Source organism: Chrysemys picta, chromosome 23 (genome assembly GCF_011386835.1).
Source record: "Chrysemys picta bellii isolate R12L10 chromosome 23, ASM1138683v2, whole genome shotgun sequence".
In the NCBI taxonomy this organism is placed as follows: Eukaryota; Metazoa; Chordata; order Testudines; family Emydidae; genus Chrysemys; species Chrysemys picta.
Window position 1 is genome coordinate 13,009,397 of NC_088813.1, and position 17,859 is coordinate 13,027,255.

Here is a 17,859-nt window from a genome sequence, read left to right on the forward strand (position 1 = left end):
TTCTTATTCTCTGCTGGCCTAGTCTCCATGACACTGCTAATGTGCTAATCCTCCAGACCAATCCGTATGAAGGCATTACCATTAAACATACTCATGTTCGCCAGACAGATGCCAGGGCCCTTGAGACCCAACATGTCCCCCTTTCCGCGCTGTGCCATCAACAAGTCACATCCCTACCTGAAAGTGGAGAATAATGGTCCATATGAGTCCCAAGGTCAGCTTCGGGTTGCCATCTGTAATGTCATCATTGCGAATGTTCACCAGCTTCACCTGTAGGGAAGCACCAGGGACTGTCAAAACTTCAAACCAGATGCTTCAACAAAGAGAGGAGGGACTTCTCTCCAACCACTTCACCACCGCCCTGCCCGCCCCAAACCAGTCACATGCAGCTAGCCGGTGCAATCTATTGGCCAGATAATGGGACAGGGTCTCCAGGCTCCAACATTCTATTCCCGCCCCTGCCACTGACTCGCTGCGTGATGAGGAGCAAAAATCAATCCGTGCCTTTTCTGTAAAAGAAGGATTGAAATAACCATTTTTCAATTCCCTAGTGCCTCCCACCGAAGGACCTTCAAGTGCTTTACTAGCATTGTCTTATTTCGGTTTCTACAAAGAGTGCCTTGCCCCTACAGCCCCAGGCACTTGTGCATAATTTAAAATCTACAAAGCACATCACGTAGCTAGGAGAGCACACCCAAACTCAATCACCCCCATCCGCACCGCAAAAATCAATCAGCGCAGGAATTAAGCCCAAGATCACAACACCCTTGAGAGGCAGGCAAGCATGTGTGATCCCCAGGTTTGCAGCTGGAGAGACAGGAGAGGTGAAGTGCCTTGTTCAAGGTGACATGGGAAGCTTGTGGAACAGCAGGGAATGGAACCCATTCTTGATACCCAAACCTGTGCCTAAACTGGGATTATACTTGCCCATCTCACAGGAGCTTTCTGAGGGGGAACCCGTGTGTGTAGCTGAGATCCCCAGCTTAAAAGATGCCATAAATACATGAAGCATCACCACCATCTGCAGAGCTACCAGCAAACAGAAACCTGGGTGGGCAGTGGTATGTCTGGATACTCCTGTTTACCTCTCGGCTCCCAGAAGGAGGGGAGTCTCGGGGGGTGGGGGTGGGCAGGTCTATTCAGTGCCCCTTCGGTTAGCCAGAGGAGTAAATCTCTCCTTCAGCACAACTGATGCAATTCAGCATTGTCATCTATCATGACTGTGTTGTGACTGAGGACTGACAGAACAGGCAGGACAGGACTCCCCGCCCCGTGAGCGGCAGGCATTTCACCTGCAGACAGCAGGCACCGCTGGAAACATCCCTCTGCTTAGGGGTTGAGAGTTCTGGCTGGTTAGAAGGAGGGTCTATTACAGCCACTTGAGGAAATGTCCGACAGAGACCAGACTGAGCTCTCAGGGGCCCAGCACTTCCTGAATGCTGGGAAGGGGGAGGACAGAAAGGGACCTCCTGTGTCATGGGATCTAGCCCCTCGTTATCTCAGGCAACCCCGACATAAAACTCACCAAGCTCCATCTTCAAACTAGTTTGCTTGGCTCAAAATACTCCCACTGGGAGGCTGTTCCAGAACCTCACTCCGGCAATGGCTAGAAACCGTCTTCTAACTGCTAGCCTAAATCTATTCGTGGCCTGGTCACACCCATCTGTTCCTGGGCCAACATTATCCTAAGGACACCGGAGGAACTCCCAAGCATACGCTGCACTCGGCGCTGACCAAGTCAAAGTCTCTGGGACACAGGAGTGCTGTGGGGCTCTAGGGGTTGGTATCCATCTAAGACACTTGCAAATGCTTCCTGGAAAAAAAAGAGTCCTAACTCCCCATTCTGATCCCCCCATCTCCAGTCGGCGTGGATGGCCCTGAGCACTCACAGCACCCACAAAGGAAGGTACACTCTGCAGTGCTGCCACTGACTGGCATCTAGATGCCCTAGGGATGGGCCCGGCAGACATAAATGGACAGTGCTTCTTTATGCCCCATTGGACGCCCCTGGCACAAGCTGCAGTGGGAATCAGAGCACACCCCGCAGGTGGTGCAGTGAGAACACTCAAAACATGTTCAAAACGGGAACGTGGCCTGTGAGCATCAGCCCGGCTCTTACCTGTCGCTGCTTCAGGAAGTCCAGAGCAATCTGCACGTTCTGTAACCTGTGGAAACGCATCCTGCCCTTCTCGCGTGGCTACAAAACAGAGGCAGCGCGTCAGTCCAGCCATCCCATGGCAGCAGAACTCGGGTGTCTTTGATACACATGCACAGATTCAGTCCCACCCCTTCCCCCTGGGGCACTTCCTAAGCCTCCTACAGGAAGTATCAGAACCCACAGAGACCCTCCCTCTCGCTGAGGACTGGGGGAGCTCACTTGATTCCAAGCACCAGCCTAATTATGTTCCCTCTAAGTCTGAGCAAAGACCACGACAGTCAAGACACTTGCTTGGCCTAACGTGCACTCAGCGTGCCACCTAGGACGGCCATCTCCTCCTCTCTCAGCCCCAACCTAACAGCTGAGGCACAGACAGATCTGAGCAGGAGACAACAATTCGCTCCCAGAGGGTGTCGCCATAACAGCAAAGCAAGGGCCTAAAGGAGGAAGCCTAGAAAGATGCAGATCACAAAGATTCATGGATACGGCGAACACACTTCACCAACGTGTGTCTGTCTTTCCTGCTAATACACTGCTGTGGCCTCTTGCCCCCTTCTGTCCTGTTCTATGCAGAGGAGTCTTTATTAGCCCACAAATCCCCTCTGCTGCGGCGTGGAGATAGGACCCTCCAGTAACTATCTCCTGCTCCCAGCCCATCCATTGATCCATGGACCTGACCACAGACACCGACTTGGCCGCTCTACTTGTGACCTCAACATTTGCCCCTACTTTCAGCATCACACTTTGTTCCCTTACCTCTGCAGGCAAGAAGCTAGTGCTGCCCCCGCAGAGAGCTAAACCGGAAACAGCCACAGGCCCTGAGGGCTCACGCAGTCAGGCCGGCCTGCTCCGCCACAGGGGCCTGCTTGGGTGTACACCCTATGCTCAGCGACCAGCACAACCGCTTGGACAGGGGAGAGGACAGTTTGAAATTAAGTGAACCACCTTGCTGCCAACCTGCCCGCAGGTGGGAGGGTCCTGTAGGCCCAGGTGAGAGCAACCTTGAAATGGTAGGTGTGTACTGCAATAGCGAATGGACTACTAGGGGAGGGAGGAGAAAACACAGTCTCAGCACCAGCTGTGTCTGTTTCACTACTACATGGACCTCAGTGCTTTCTGTCTCCAAGGGAGCTGACCAATCACAGTCAGGCTACTGGCCAATCTACACAGCAGCATCCATGCTGGGCTACTGCTCTGAATCTCTCTCTAATGCACAAGGAGGGGCAGCTGCTCTGCATCGGAAGAAGTGAGGTTTTTTACCCACGAAAGCTTATGCCCAAATAAATCTCTTAGTCTTTAAGGTGCCACCAGACTCCTTGTTGTTTTTGCTCCAGTGAGAGTCTGTGATCCATCCAGGAGCAAACAGTCACGTTCAACCACCAGCCCCACCCAGCTCCAACACCTACATTTAATCTGATTCATTTACAAATAGCAACTCTGTGCCGAACAAGGGCTTGGGGAAGGGGTGGGAGCTCTGCTGAACGGCGGATCGTGCGCAGAAACTCAGAGCCAGCACGCAAACCCAGCTCTGAAACGAATCGATACGGAAAGGAAGGGAGTTGGGGGTGGGAAACTCAAAAGAAGCAATGGTTTCTAAATACAAACGAGAGGTGTCAATTGTCTGAGGAATCAATAGCAGCGAAGAGACTCTCTGGGTTAGCAAAGACAAAGCACATTTCATTCCTTGTTGGAGGAGGAAAGCCACAGGAAGGTCGGCCTATGCTCCAGCCCCTGGCAGAGAGGTGCAACACGCTAGTCATTTCCTGTGCCACGCCACTGCGGCTGCCAGAGTGGCTCGGGAGGGGGAGCAGAGAAGAGAGCTGTAGAGCAGGAAGGCACAGCCCAGATCCAGAGGGCTGGTAAGAAATGGGATCATTTCTACCAGCCAGAATGCTCTCGTTCTTCCTTCAGGGAGGTGCAATCCCCTTTGGCTTAATCCTTGGCTTGGGGAAGGGCTGGGCCTGCCTGGAGCTGCGGCCACTCCACATCAGAAACACTGAGAATATATTGCTTAAAAACAGATCTGTTCTCATGCAAGGTTAATCCTTGCTGTCTGACAGCAAAGCCACTGTACCCGGTGCACATGGGTGTGGTACACAAGGCAGAACAGCCCCATGCAGTGAGCGCGGTTAGCAAGCATCAGATGATTCATCCTAAAGGTTGTTTGCTCCATGTGAGTGGAGAGAACAACACGTCCCATCCCAGAGCGTGCAGGACCCCAGTGGCTTTATCTGGGGGTGCGTGAGAGCCAGGGGTCATCTAGGAGCGTGCTCCCTCTCCCCTCCCCCGTGAATAGACAGCTTTCATGCTCTCACAGCAAGTGGGTCAGCATTCTCACACTGCAGACCACCAACACTGTAATGCACTCTCAGATAATCCAGTTAACTTTAACACCGCACTGTCCAGAAGGAATATGGGATTAGCTGCCCTTTGGTTTTCGCTCTCCTCTTCCCCGGTACACACCCCACACATCACTCCTCTAGTCTAATGTGCTTCTGGGAAATTTATTATCCGTGAGCAAGAACCAGCTGCTAGTGGAAAGGAGCTATAGCGAATTCTCCATTAACCCACCTGAACCTGAGGATGGGGAAGGCCAGAGGTCACTATGGTATGTCTACACAGCAACTAGACACCACAGCTCAGGCTCGTGGGGCTCGGGCTGGGGGCTGTTTCATTGCTGCGTAGAGGTCAGGAACCTGGGCTATAGGACCCTGAGAGGTTGAAGGGTCACAGAGCTCTGGCTCCAGCCCAAACCCAGAAACCTACACAGCAATGAAACAGCCCCGAGTCAGCTGGCACAGGCCAGCCGCGGGTTTTTCTTTGCTGTGTAGACATACCCTGTGTGCCCTATGCAAAGCTTGGTTACATCTGGACTATCTGATGGCACTCCAGTGTCAGTCTGTATTACATTGCTCCCAGGAGGGAGTCAACCTACTGCATCACCATCCTCCTCCTCCTCCTGCTCTTCACTGCTCGTGCGACGCCAGGAGGGCGCTTTTGCCAGGCGGAGGGTCTTCTGGCCTGAAGGGTCCTTTTGCTAACAAACGTGGCACAGACAACACCAGTGGGATAGCCACAGAAAAACAGAAAGGAACTAAAAATGCAGCAACATGGGAAAAGAAAAAGAAACACATTGCTCGCCGGCCTCCCTCCCCTGAAAAGGAACATGAAGACTAGCTGGTTATCCTGGATACTGCCTGTGTCTCCCCTGGGAGCACTACTGGGGCTTGATTCAGACTAGCGAGGTAGACACAATGGCAAGAGCTAAAGTAGATTTTGAAAGAGCTGGAAACTCAGAGACAACATGTTTTAGATCAAATACTCGTTCCTGGGCTTATCTGAGGAGTAACTGGATGAAATTCTGTGGCCTGTATTATACAGGAGGTCACACTAGATGGTCATGTGTAATGGTCCCTTCTGGCCTTAAAGCCTGTGAGACAGCGCCATCAACATTTAGGGCAGAATAGTCTAAGATTTCCTCCTGTCTTAGCTACAGCAAACGATACCGCAGCATCTATAACAGTCCAACCACATCTGCCTACCTACATGTGATTTACAGTAGAGGCTGCTTAAGCAGAGATTTCCCTAGGATAAAACTCACTCCAAAAGTCAAAAATGTTGTGGGGAGGGGCGTGATAGGCCTTTGAAGCATCTAAGTCCAACACACACGAAGTGTAGTTTGGCATTTCAGGAGGGCAGCTGAGTAAGTTACACATCTTCTCACGGATCCTATTTTAGGGGTTACTAAAATAATTCCCTCTGTGTTGCACCAAAAATTATCTTCCAAGAGCTAACTAGGTTTGTTGGTCTAAAAAGGGGCAAGTGATTCTACTCTGCCCCAGATGCCACAGAAGATGTTTGCATCCTGGAGAACTATCTACCTCTACAGATCCAGCTCGTAGAGTGGTTGCTAAGCACATGACAGGAAAGCCTAACATGCTACTGAAGAAAACAGATGGAAAAGCGTGGACACTAGAAACCTACAAACTTTGGTGTCTAAATTGAGAACAAACACCAGCAGGAAACTCCAAACTGGCAGTTAAACGGCTCAAGACAAGTTTATCTGCAGCTGCACTGCTGATTTTCAACATTTAGGAAATTCTTGTAAGACACTGAAAAGGCCTAACTTTGGATGTGTCTGGCGCCGCACTCGGCTTTCATGCTAGAATGGTCCTGTGGACATCTCTGAAAAAGCATGGCTCACACAGATCTCATCTGCTGAATGAAGGGACTGTCTTTAAACATCATGCCAGCTAAAAAACATCTAGTATGGCCCTCTAGTGTGCCTACAACCCTGCGGCAGCGAGTCTCTGAGCCCAGGTCACGTGACTTGAGCTCATTGTGCTTGTGCTGTAGGGCTAAAGACAGCAGCGTAGATGTTCGGGCCGGGGCTGGCACTGGGGCTCTGAAACCCGGCAAGGAGGTAGGGTCTCGGCGCTCAGGCTCCAGCCCGAGTGGGAATGTCTACAGAGCTATTTTTACTGAGAGCCCGAGTCAGTTGCTCCAGAAACGTGTTCTGCCAAGGCAGGGACTAGCACAGAATAAGCGTCTGAATCAGTTTTGCCCCATCCACACTAGCTGGACAAACCGTGTTAAAAACAGTTTCAGCTAGAACCACCATCATCTTTTGTTATTTAAATACACAGAGATGCAACGCAGCAGTGTTTAAGCACGGTTTCTGAATAAGTTTGGCAGTCCCAAGGAGGTGGGAGAAGCTGGTCAGATTGTCTCAGTTCTCCTCTTCCATTTATAGGGTAGGTCTACACAGCCACACCACCACCAACAGAAAAGTGAATCTCCACACCCAGGTCAACTGACTCGGGCTCTCGCTACAAGGCTAAAAGTAGCAGAACAGACGTTCCCTCTAAAGCTACAGCCTGAGCGCCGAGACCCTACCTCCTGGCTGGATTTCAGAGCCCGGGTACCAGCCCCAGCCCGAACATCTACACTGCTGTCTTTAGCCCTACAGCACGAGTACAGTGAGCTCAAGCCACTTGACCTGGGCTCAGAGCCTCCTGCTGCAGGTTTGGGGGGTTTTTTTTAGCTGTACCCACAGACAGAAAGGCTCATATCCATCCCTGCTCGTGCACCACTGAAATTAACGGACTTAACGCCGGGGAAGATTTGGACACAATGGGTAAAGTTTTCAAAAGCACCTACACGGCGTAGGCACCTAAGCCTCACAGAAACTCAGTGAAATTTAGGTTGCTTAGCACCTAGGAACCTGAGTCCCATTTTCAGAAATCACCTAAGTCATTTAGGCACTTTTGAAAATTTTAACCAATGCCTCTAAAAGAGGCTAACAAATATTTAGGGGGGAGGGGGAATATTGGAGCGGGGAGGGATAGCTCAGTGGTTTGAGCATTGGCCTGCTAAACCCAGGGTTGTGAGTTCAGTCCTTGAGGGGGCCACTTAGGGATCTGGGGCAAAAATCTGTCTGGGGATTGGTTCTGCTTTGAGCAGGGGTTGGACTAGATGACCTCCTGAGGTCCCTTCCAGCCCTGATAGAGTGGTCTAGTGTGAAAATCAGCAGGCAGCGCTGGAGCTGGGGAAGCTAAGCTCCTCTCTTGGAGAGGGGAAAGGGACGCTAAACCTGTCCCTTTGTATTCACACAGTGTGTTGAGTAGATTGTGAGGCTCATATGCATTTGGGACTAAGAGAGTGAATGCACCTGTATCCTAGGCACCTTTAACCTAATCACATAGTTAGGTGTTATCCAGGAAACCAGCATGATGAAGATGTAAAAAAATAAATTGAACACAAAACCAACAAAGGCCTTGATATGACAAGGACCGCTGATCGCCCCAGCACGGCAGGAGGCAGCGAGGAGGAGAAGGCAGTACCGGGATCCAGTCTCTGGTGGTGAAAGCCACAGCAGCGTTGCTAGGCAAACTTGGAAACTCACCAGTTTCACTCCTGACAGAACCTCCAGCAGAGAGATCAGGTTATGCCCATCTCGCAGGTCTTCATACAGGTCATTGATGTGCTTGCGCACCTGTGGAGCAGAGGAGGAGGAGGAATTTTCAGGGATTTCATTCATTTAAAATGGTTATTCCCGTATTCTCTCTATGGGAATCGGGCTCCAATTTCCACAGGAGCCCAGCAAAGGCACAGAACAGATCACTATAAAGCCAGCCTTACTCCACGCAATTCTAAAACGTTCCGTGCAGCCACTTTGCTATAAAGCCAGGTGATGAGGGCAAATGGCAGCTTTGCACAGGATTGGGCCTTGGGTAATGGCAGCTTTCACATCAACAGCAGGAGTAGCCTGTTAAAAAGGCAGCAAAAGGAGCCAATTTTTCCTGTTTCTTCCGAGATAAACCATTCTTCACAAATCTCACTGGCAACCAAATGTTTACCTTTGCCACTCACGGACTGAGACTCTAGGTTCAACTCCAGCTCTGCCACAGATTTTCTCCATGACGTTGGGCTAGTTACTTAGCCTCTCTGTACTTCAGTTTCCCATCTATAAAATGGGGGGGGGGGATCATGAACCTTCCCTTCCCCCTCCCTTTGTCTGGTCTGTTTACAATGTAAACTCTGAGGCAGGGATGTACACCACCACCTAGCACAGGGGGACCCCAAATCTCAGTTAGGTCCCCATGTGCTACTGTCATCCTAATAGCAATAATAAATCATGCACTGATTCTCAAACGCAAGTTTTTAAAACATTACCGCACCAGCTTATGTTATCCTCCAGGCATGTCACATGGCATTTGCCTTCTGTTAAGGGCAGTCAGGTGTTTTTCCGTTTGTTTGCCCGGGGAGGGGATGTGTGAATAGGGTGACTGTGTCTCTTTAATTAATGTATTAGGCACTGGCTACATGTCAGTAGAGACCTGACTCCCACACTGCCTTCTTTACCCATCAAGTTTTGGAGGGGGAGGTGCATAGCCCTGTAGCTTCCCTGGCCTCACCGCAGTCCAGAGCAGGCTGAGAAGTACAATGGCAACACCTTTAAAGTCCAAGCCAAAAACTTTCCGTTGATGGAAAACATTAATTAAAAAATACCTGGCAGTTAACCAAGACGAGTGGGAGGCACCTCACAACACTGCATTGATCCCGCTTAGCTACTCACGAGACAAACCTCCCATTGCAGACAACACGCAGGAGACCACCCCGGCTGCACAGGATAGAACAGATGGACACCCCTGGATTCAAACCCAGCAATCTTTCATGGCAGAACTGGCTGTGTTAAGCTATCTAGATCAGGGGTGGGCAAACTACGGCCCGGGGGCCACATCCGGCCCTTCAGACGTTTTAATCCAGCCCTCAAGCTCCCGCCGGAGAGCAGGGTCGGGGCCTTGCTCCGCTCTGTGCGTGCTGTGGCTCCGCACGGCTCCTGGAAACGGCAGCATGCACCCCTCTGGCTCCTACATGTAGGGGAGGCCGGGGGCTCCACACGCTGCCCCTGCCCTCCCCCTCCAGAGCCCTCATCCCCTCCTGCACCCCAGCCCCCAATTTCGTGAGCATTCATGGCCCACCATACAATTTCCATACCCAGATGTGGCCCTCAGGCCAAAAAGTTTGCCCATCCCTGATCTAGATCCTGGTCCTGATCCAGTTCACATGAATGTAAGTGTGTAGACATGTGTATCCCATCAGTGATGGACAGACAGGCAGAGCTGCCTGGAGTCTCCTGGAAGGCCACAGGCTCTGGACAGGTAATTTGATGCACAGTGAAGGCAGAGATCCCAAAAAGCAACTGAAGGTTTGCGTGTGGGCTCCAGGAACTTTCACCTGGAGTTCTGAGGGACTAGGGCATCCATGGTGAATGGTAAATCAGGGGGTTCCAGTGACTTGGCACCAGTGAGTGGGAAAAGGTACCGGATTCTCACCAGAAAGGATCTTCCTGAACGTTAAAAACAAAATCATCAATTACATGGCTGGCTCAGAATAAAATCGGACACAACAATGTTTGTGGAGTTGCTGGAGTTACTGACTTGGCTTGCTAATAGCTCTGATCTCCGCCGCAAGCCCCATGCCCTGTGTACTGCTGTAGAGGTGCGCAGCTGGAAAATGGACACAACTAAGGAAACAGGCTCTTCACTCTTTTTGTGACAAACATTTTTCTTTTAAAAGACAGAGATTATTCGCTGCCCTGAGCCGCGTGGTCACCAGAGTCACTGCTCTGTTCAGATTTGTACTGGACACCTTCCAATGGGCAGGATCCCAGTAAGACAGCCTGCCCGGATACAGAACCCCTGAGCCCCTTCGCACCTCACTCTTCTACACACAGAGCCCACTGCAACTCCCTGGTTATCAAACCACCACTTAGAAACCAGCATCCGCTTTTGCTGGTGCAACAAGCAGCGGGGTCTGAGAAACAGCAGTACGGCCCCAAGGACTGGAAAAATCCAGGAGTTGAGCACATCAAGTTAGATCCTCAACTTTCACGCAGGAGTCAGAGTCCCTGCCTCTGAAATCCTTCATTGTGTTGTGGGATCTCTGCCTCCCCAGCGCCTCCTGTGTCACCCCTCATTGGCATCTGATGGGGGTCTACAGAATTCTAATAGTATCCCAGGCACTGCAAACTCCAACCAGGAGCCCGGCTGCCTCTAGAAAGCAGGAAAATGGTGTAAGGCAGGAAAGGAGAGACAGATACAAGAGAGGGGAATGGGGGAAAGAGATCTGATTGGTAGAGAGTTGTCCAAAAGGCAGCTGTCACTTTTCTGCTAAGAGACAGAGACAGAGACTCTGCTCTGGATAAAAGTAGAAATCTGGCCGGCCTCCCGTCATTAACAATGGCCCAATGTGTTCCGCTGGTTTCCCTCTTTCACAGCGTTTTGCCATCAGGCAAGGTTCAGAGAAGGATCTGACAGGCAGGACCAGCTTGCACTGAACAGCAGCCACCAAAGAACTTCTTGTTCCAGCAAGACAGACTTCAAGTGAGGTGCTCAGGAGGGCTCAGGGCCCAGACACAGAAGAACCGGTGTCTATGCTCCAGGAAGGAGCGGCCCCTCCCCTGAGAAGGAGAAAGTGCCTCCTTCTGGGAAGGGCAGGGTGCCAGCGGAACAATACAATACAGCTCTATGAATAAAGGGGAACAAGCGAGCTTGGGAGGGGAAGGGGGAGCAGTCACTCTCCTCCCACCATGCATGGTAACTCCTGAAACACCCCCTCACCAAGGGATCTCAGGGAGATGTGAGGTTCTCTTTCAGGGTGGTATTGCCAAGATTTTTACATGCCCTTTTCCGGAGCAAACGATTTTTCAATTCAGAGATTAATGAAATGGTGGTAGGTGAATGTTTGCTTGATGCTTTCGAACAGTTCCAAGAAGTTGCCGTAACATCCAATTCTGCCCCGGGGGTCAGATCAAGCAAAGATTCCAGTGCCTCTAAACCCCTTTAGAACGCTACTCCAAGGCCCAACGAACGCCAGCTGGTTCCGGTTCAGACAGGCCAGGCCAGAGCAGGGCAAGTTAGGAAATCGTACGAAGTAACGCACGTGACTCTCACCTTCATCAGGTGCTTATTGACCCACTTGGTGAAAGTCTTCTTCTGGACTCGGTCCCGTTCATCTGTTAAGAGAAGACACAGATGGGTCTCGGTTAGTGTTGTTCAGGTGAAATCTCACCGACTGGCCACACACACCTTCCCCATTCAGCCCAACTCTCCCGCCTTCAGGATTCCCTGTCAGATCCCACCACATCCTACTAACAGCCTCCTTCCATGTTCTGCTGGGACTACTCCAGGGATCTGCAGGACAGTGGTGCAAGGAAGCGGGTACAGGCAGGTGCGCCGTACCATTAACATATTTATTGCCGGTATGCCGTCCCGGAAAGACACAGTTTCAGAACTGCAGGGCTGTCCCAGGAATTGCACAGAATGTAGGGCCGCCGCTCTGTGGTTCAGAAATCGGTATTCAGCGCGCAGGAGGACAGAGGGGCCCCCCCAAGGTAACGTGGGATGGGGAGGGACAGGGAGGACATGGGGGCCCCGGGCTGGAAGGAGTCACCTGGGGGGCCACATGGGGGGGGGAATCACGTGACCCCCTTTAGCTGGTGCCCCCCTTTGTGTTTCAGACGGGTAAAAACAAGTTCGATTTAAACAGGCGTTGTCCAAGTTGCTACAGTGGGAATAACCACTAAGTACATCTCCCTCCCCCGAGACAGGGCCTCTTACCAGCACAGCACGGGCGTAAGGCTCTTCCAAAAGGGCCTATAAAGAATTTCTAGCCCCTAACTGGGAAATTCCTTTAAGGAATCCACCTACAGTACCTGCTCGGTCACTTACACTGAGGTTCCCTAAGCAAACGTGACAGTCGAAGAGGACGAGAAGCTATAGGAATAAGACTCTCCCTTAATAATCCAACAGAAAGGCTCACTAGCTACAGCCACGTGACACCAGAGAAACACACAGGCAGCACCAGAGGAAGAGGAGAACCCGTCATGGCCCAGGCCTGTGGGATGACACCCCAACACCAGCATAGCACAGAGAAACCGGTAGGAGACTTTGTAAGACTACCAAACCAGAAATCTCGTTGTCCTTCATGTGACATGCTGCACCCACCACAAACCTCCTGAAGACAGTAGGCAAAAGGCACCCTCAGCCCCCACATTAGTGAGGGGATACTGGGGTTCATTAGGAAAGGGAAGGAAGAGTTCTTCCAATACTGAGTCACTGGACCCGCTTGTCAGTAGAGGTACACGCTCTCCCCAACTCTCCTGGGAGGGTGAGCTTTAATGGGCCTGTGTTATGCAGGAGGTCAGACTACGTACTCACCGTGCGTGGTCCCTTCTGGCTTTAGGATCTGAACCTATGAACAGTTACATCCAAAACCACCAAGATCTGCTCAAAGGCCCTGCTTGGGTCTGCCAATATATGCAATTAGCAGCTTATTCTTTCACTGAAGGGTCGCCAAGAGGGGGGGGCAAGTGGGGCAATTTGCCCCAGGCCCGGGGCCCCACAAGAGTTTTTCGGGGCCCCTGGAGTGGGGTCCTTCACTCGCTCCGGGGGCCCCGGAAAACTCTCGCGGGGCCCGGGCCCCCAGAGCTTCTTCCACTCCGGGTCTTCGGCGGCAGTTCGGCAGCGGGGGGTCCTTCTGCCCCAGGACCTGTCGCTGAGGTGCCCTGAAGACTCACGGCGGGGGGTCCTTCCACCCCGGGACCCGCCACCGAAGTGCCGGGTCTTCGGCGGCGGGGGCCTCCTGCTGCCGAAGACCCCAGGCCCCCTGAATCCTCTGGGCAGCCCTGTTTCACTGTATTTTTGGTTCATTGGCTTTTAAAGATTTAATGCTTATTTCAGTCGTGGAGCTCAGCTGGGGACACCCTGGCTGGGTCCCTGAGAGCTTTAACGTCCCAACAGTTAGCAGGAGCAGCTGGCTCATCCCCACACCCACACCCGACACCAAACGGTTCACTTCTCAATGCAGTTCCTCGTAGCGGGACATCCGCCGAGTCCGTCTCATGGACCATCCCCCTTCCCTCCAAAAGGGCCACAGCACTAATCAGATCTGAGACCTTAAAGACGTCTGCGAAGAAACCGCTGATGGGTTAACTGGTTTTGAGGCCCAGGTGCTCAACGGGGGAGCTAAATGCTCTTCCCACGAGGGTGCCGGGAAATTGCGGCTAGATGGAACGTTAGATGGAAACATGGAGGGGAGACGTCTGGCAGGTTTTGTTCTGCCAGTTCTCAGTTAAAAGATACATTACACGAAGGGGAGACCAATCAAGGAGATAGACACCGGCACAAGTGTAAGAACTGGCCGGCGGGAGCCACCCTTTACTACTTCAGGGAGGGGAGAATAAACAGACAGTGAACAATATTTGGAAAACTCTTGTGAGCAGACTCTGGCAATCCCAGCGACCAGGGAACGAGATCTACCCGGCGTATATTGAGATTCAGCCACATTCCTCTAGACCAGGGGTTCTCAACCTGTGCCACAACGGGTTGGGTTTTTTTGCATATAAAAGCCAGGGCTGGCACTAGGTGATAGCAAGCAGGACAACTGCCCCAGGGCTGTACACAACTGAGGGCCCCGCGAAGCTAAATTGCTCAGGCTTTGGCTTCAGCTTCAGGTGGCAGGACCCTGGGCTTCAGCCTTGCATGGCGGGGCTTTGGCTTTCTGCCCTGGGCTCCAGTAAGTCTAACGTTGGCCCTGCTTGGCGGCCCCCCTAAAACCTGCTCATGGTCCCTCCTTAGTGGGTCCTGGACCCCTGGTTGAGAACTAGTGCGCTAGACAAAACACTCTCCTCCCTTCCCCTCTCTTTGTCACACCTGCAAAAAAAAAAAAAAAAAAAAAAAAAAAAAAAGGGATCAGGGTAATCCTCTCAGCAGCTCTGCCAGCTCCTGCCTCAAATGGGATTTTCTGGTTTTAACAGCTTAATCTGGAAAGAAAGATGGCGCCTCCATACTGGGCCAGAGCAGGCAGCACCTAAAGGGTGCTTGCTTCACAGTCTCTGCAGCATGAGACATTCCCTGTGTTCTGCTTTACTGAAACACCATGAACAAGCAGCAATAATGATACGTAGCATTTTTCATCGGTAGAGCTCAAAGAGCTTTAACAAAGGTCAGTAGTATTAGCCCCATTCTACAAATGGGGAAACTGGGGCACAGAGAAGTGAAGTGACTTGCCCAAGGTCACCCAGCAGGCCAGTGGCAGAGCTGGGAACAGAACTGAGGTTTTTCAGGTTCTCTCCACTAGGCCACAATGCCTCTCCTACAATGTTTTGCATTGCACCAAGGAAATCTCTGGCAGACAATTAGATTCCTGAGTGGTTCAATCTTATCTACTGATAAGGTTTATAATGCTTCAGGCAATCAGAACTAAGCCTAACCATGGAATAATATAAACAACGATTACCCTCTCCCATGGCCCTGACCAGGTCTCTTCCCTACCCCAATCCCTTCCCTGGCTTCCACAGCCTTCCAGCATCAGCTACAAGCTAGTCACTTCCACAGCTGTGCACAAACCCACCCCTGCCTGCACCTCCGTTCTCAACTTCACCTACACCTCTTTGCAAATGCTCCCTTCGTCTCCGTCACCCCATCCCTTCTTTCCTAATGCTTACAAGATCCTCCCAGTTAAGGTTCTCCAAGCATTCCCCAAGTCCTCTTCCAAAAATTCCTGAAAACCTCCTTGTACACCTTGAAGCATCCCAGCTACAAAGACCAAACCCCACTCTGCCTTCTGCTCAAGAGCATCCTCCTTAAATGGGACTGGTATTGTTTTCCAGCACCCTTCTGTTCCTAGGTGTTTATACTGTGCTCATCACCATGGTCTCTGAGAGTCTCAGATGTGTCATGAACATCGCCAGCACTCTCAACTTTTCTGGACTCACCGCAGACAGAAATATTCATCCATCCCCCCCCCCCCCCCCCCCACACACACACACACACTCCTTGGACATTTCATGATTGCTCCCTCTAGTATATTTCCCAAGACTTGGTCCTGCCTTGTTTTTAAGTTCCCAAGAGATAGGACTTCCACCACTTTCCTTAGGCACTATTAATATTTGTTTCAGCGTGGTAGCCGTGTTAGTCTGTATCAGCAAAAAGGAGGAGGAGTCCTTGTGGCACCTTAGAGACTAACAAATGTATTTGGGCATACATTTTCATGGGCTAAAACCCACTTTGTGTTACAATAGCACGTAGAGGCCCCGGTCCTGGCTGCCGTCCCATGGGATGGGCACTGGACAATCTAACCTAAGGACAGAGATGAATCACTGCACTGCTGAGGCACGTTTATCTGTTGGCTAGCCCAAATCCCACTGAAGCTGCTCACTAGTGATAAGATGGGCTGAGTGGCATTGCACTGCACTATTGACGTTTACATGTCTGAGGCACCTCTCCCCCGAAGTTGCTGCACCAACTACACACATACAGCAGCAGCTGAAAGGCACATGGTATATTGCAGCGGGGGTTGGGGAATTTAAATGTTAGGCAATACAAAAGCAAATCCCTACTCTTACGAAAAGTGCCAGAGACCATTAGCATAAATAACCCCAGGTTTTTAAGGTCTCAATTATTTGGTATCTTAAACCTAGGGTTGCCAACCCTCCAGGATCGTCCTGGGGTCTCCAGGAATTAAAGATTAATCTTTAATTAAAGATTATGTCATGTGATGAAACCTCCAGGAATCCATCCAACCAAAATTGGCAACCCTAATTCCAGAGAATAAGTTGGCGAAAGGCCAGTTCTCGGAAGATCCACTTTGCCCGTTCTGAAAACGTACGCCCATTTTACCACCAAATTGAGAGTGGGAGACTATTGTCATCACTTTCTGTTCCAGCTGAGCTCAGACCACTGTCAGACGCCCAGTCTGAACCAATCTACACAAACAGCAACGCACACTGAGTTTATATCCTCTGTAAACAGCAAAATGGACAGTGCCCGCGTGAAAAGAGTGCATGCATACACGTGGGTCTGCACAAGTGCGTGAACAGTGCAAGTTTCAGCCCTAGCCCCCAGTGTTCGCATTCAGTGACCCCATGGTGCACATGACCCTTGGCCTCCCTGCTGGCAAGGGGGAGAGGAGGGGAAGGCTCGTAGGCCTCTACAGTTCACCTTGACTTGTGGTCATCCTCACTACTCTCAGTAACTGCTCCAGGCCAGTTCCCTGCACTGGTTTCATCAAGCAGTAAGTGGCCCCGCCCCTTCCGTCATGGGTCCCTGTATTGATTTCTGAGCATCCACAGATTTGAAAGTGACAGGTTTCAGAGTGTAGCCGGGTTAGTCTGTATCAGCAAAAACAAGGAGGAGTCCTTGTGGCACCTTAGAGACTAACACATTTATTTGAGCATAAGCTGTTACCGACTCAGGGGAGGAGGAGGGACAGTCAGTTACCATAGCTCTCCGGGGAGAGAACTGACATATTCAGGAAGCCAGTTCTCAACGCAAGGAAGAGACCAAACACCGGTTTGAGAAGAGGGACAAACGGTTTCTTAAAGACAGAAAGAAAAAGCAAACAAGCAAGCATCTCCCTCCCTTTAAATTCCTCCAGACATAGCAGATAATTTGTGAACTGCCTGATTTGCATCTTGTCTGGACAGTACCCATAGCACTCTATACTGTTTAGTCTCTTCCGCCCCACCTGATGCAGCCACAGAGCCAAGGCCCTGAGATTTTGCAGGCAGCCCCACAAGCCTAAGAAACTTCATCCCATCCCGCCCCCCGACAAAAAAGAAGGCTGGATCTAGGCAGGTCTGTAAGTACCATCTTCATCTTTTAATCTCCTTCCCTTCCCACACTCCAACCAGCTGCACAGTCTGTTCTTGTGCCAGTGACTATCTATATACCCCCAGGACAGCCCCCTTTCCTTTTAAACCTGGTCAGTAACACTTGTCTCCTATGGAATGCCTCCTGCCTTCTTTATGCCCTATTTTTTCTGGGGATTGCCATGAGAAAATTCAACGGCACTGCAATATCACTGTAGCCGGGTCCGAGATGGAGTCCTCCAGGCTTTTTACCCCTCTGAACTATCCCTCCCCCTTGCAGCACAGCCAGGAAATCAGGAGCTGAAAACAGCCAACAGTCTGTTAAAAATACAGCCCTGCCCTTGCCATGTGAGATTATTGCTTAAGCATGGCTTCCTGGTAAAGCAGCAGGCATTGTAGCAAAGCATACGGACCAAGAAGAGGGCGGCTAACGGGCACCGGAGTCCAACTACTGCGATATAAAACCGAGTCGCCATACTCTCCCCCCTGCTGGAAATGCCAGCCTTCTCCCAAAGCCCAGCCCTGGGCCCCACGTCTCTTCCTG

General features: G+C 51.2%; 1 protein-coding gene across 13 annotated transcripts in view; it reads right to left on the reverse strand.

Annotated features, from left to right (window-relative positions):
- The window catches only part of MACF1 (microtubule actin crosslinking factor 1), a 249,139-nt gene that overhangs the window by 153,707 nt on the left and 77,573 nt on the right, over positions 1-17,859 (reverse strand). For 7 of the 13 annotated variants that reach the window (XM_008171036.4, XM_005302134.5, XM_065577277.1 and 4 more), the window contains exons 2-5: positions 11,617-11,678; positions 8,064-8,153; positions 2,120-2,197; positions 178-270 (exon numbers count right to left, since the gene is read on the reverse strand). In XM_008171036.4, the coding sequence (XP_008169258.2) occupies positions 178-270; positions 2,120-2,197; positions 8,064-8,153; positions 11,617-11,678 (323 nt within the window). Of the gene's footprint in view, positions 1-177; positions 271-2,119; positions 2,198-5,093; positions 5,196-8,063; positions 8,154-11,616; positions 11,679-17,859 lie in introns of all 13 variants that reach the window. The other 6 variants (XM_065577276.1, XM_065577286.1, XM_065577280.1 and 3 more) reach the window with 1 other exon arrangement.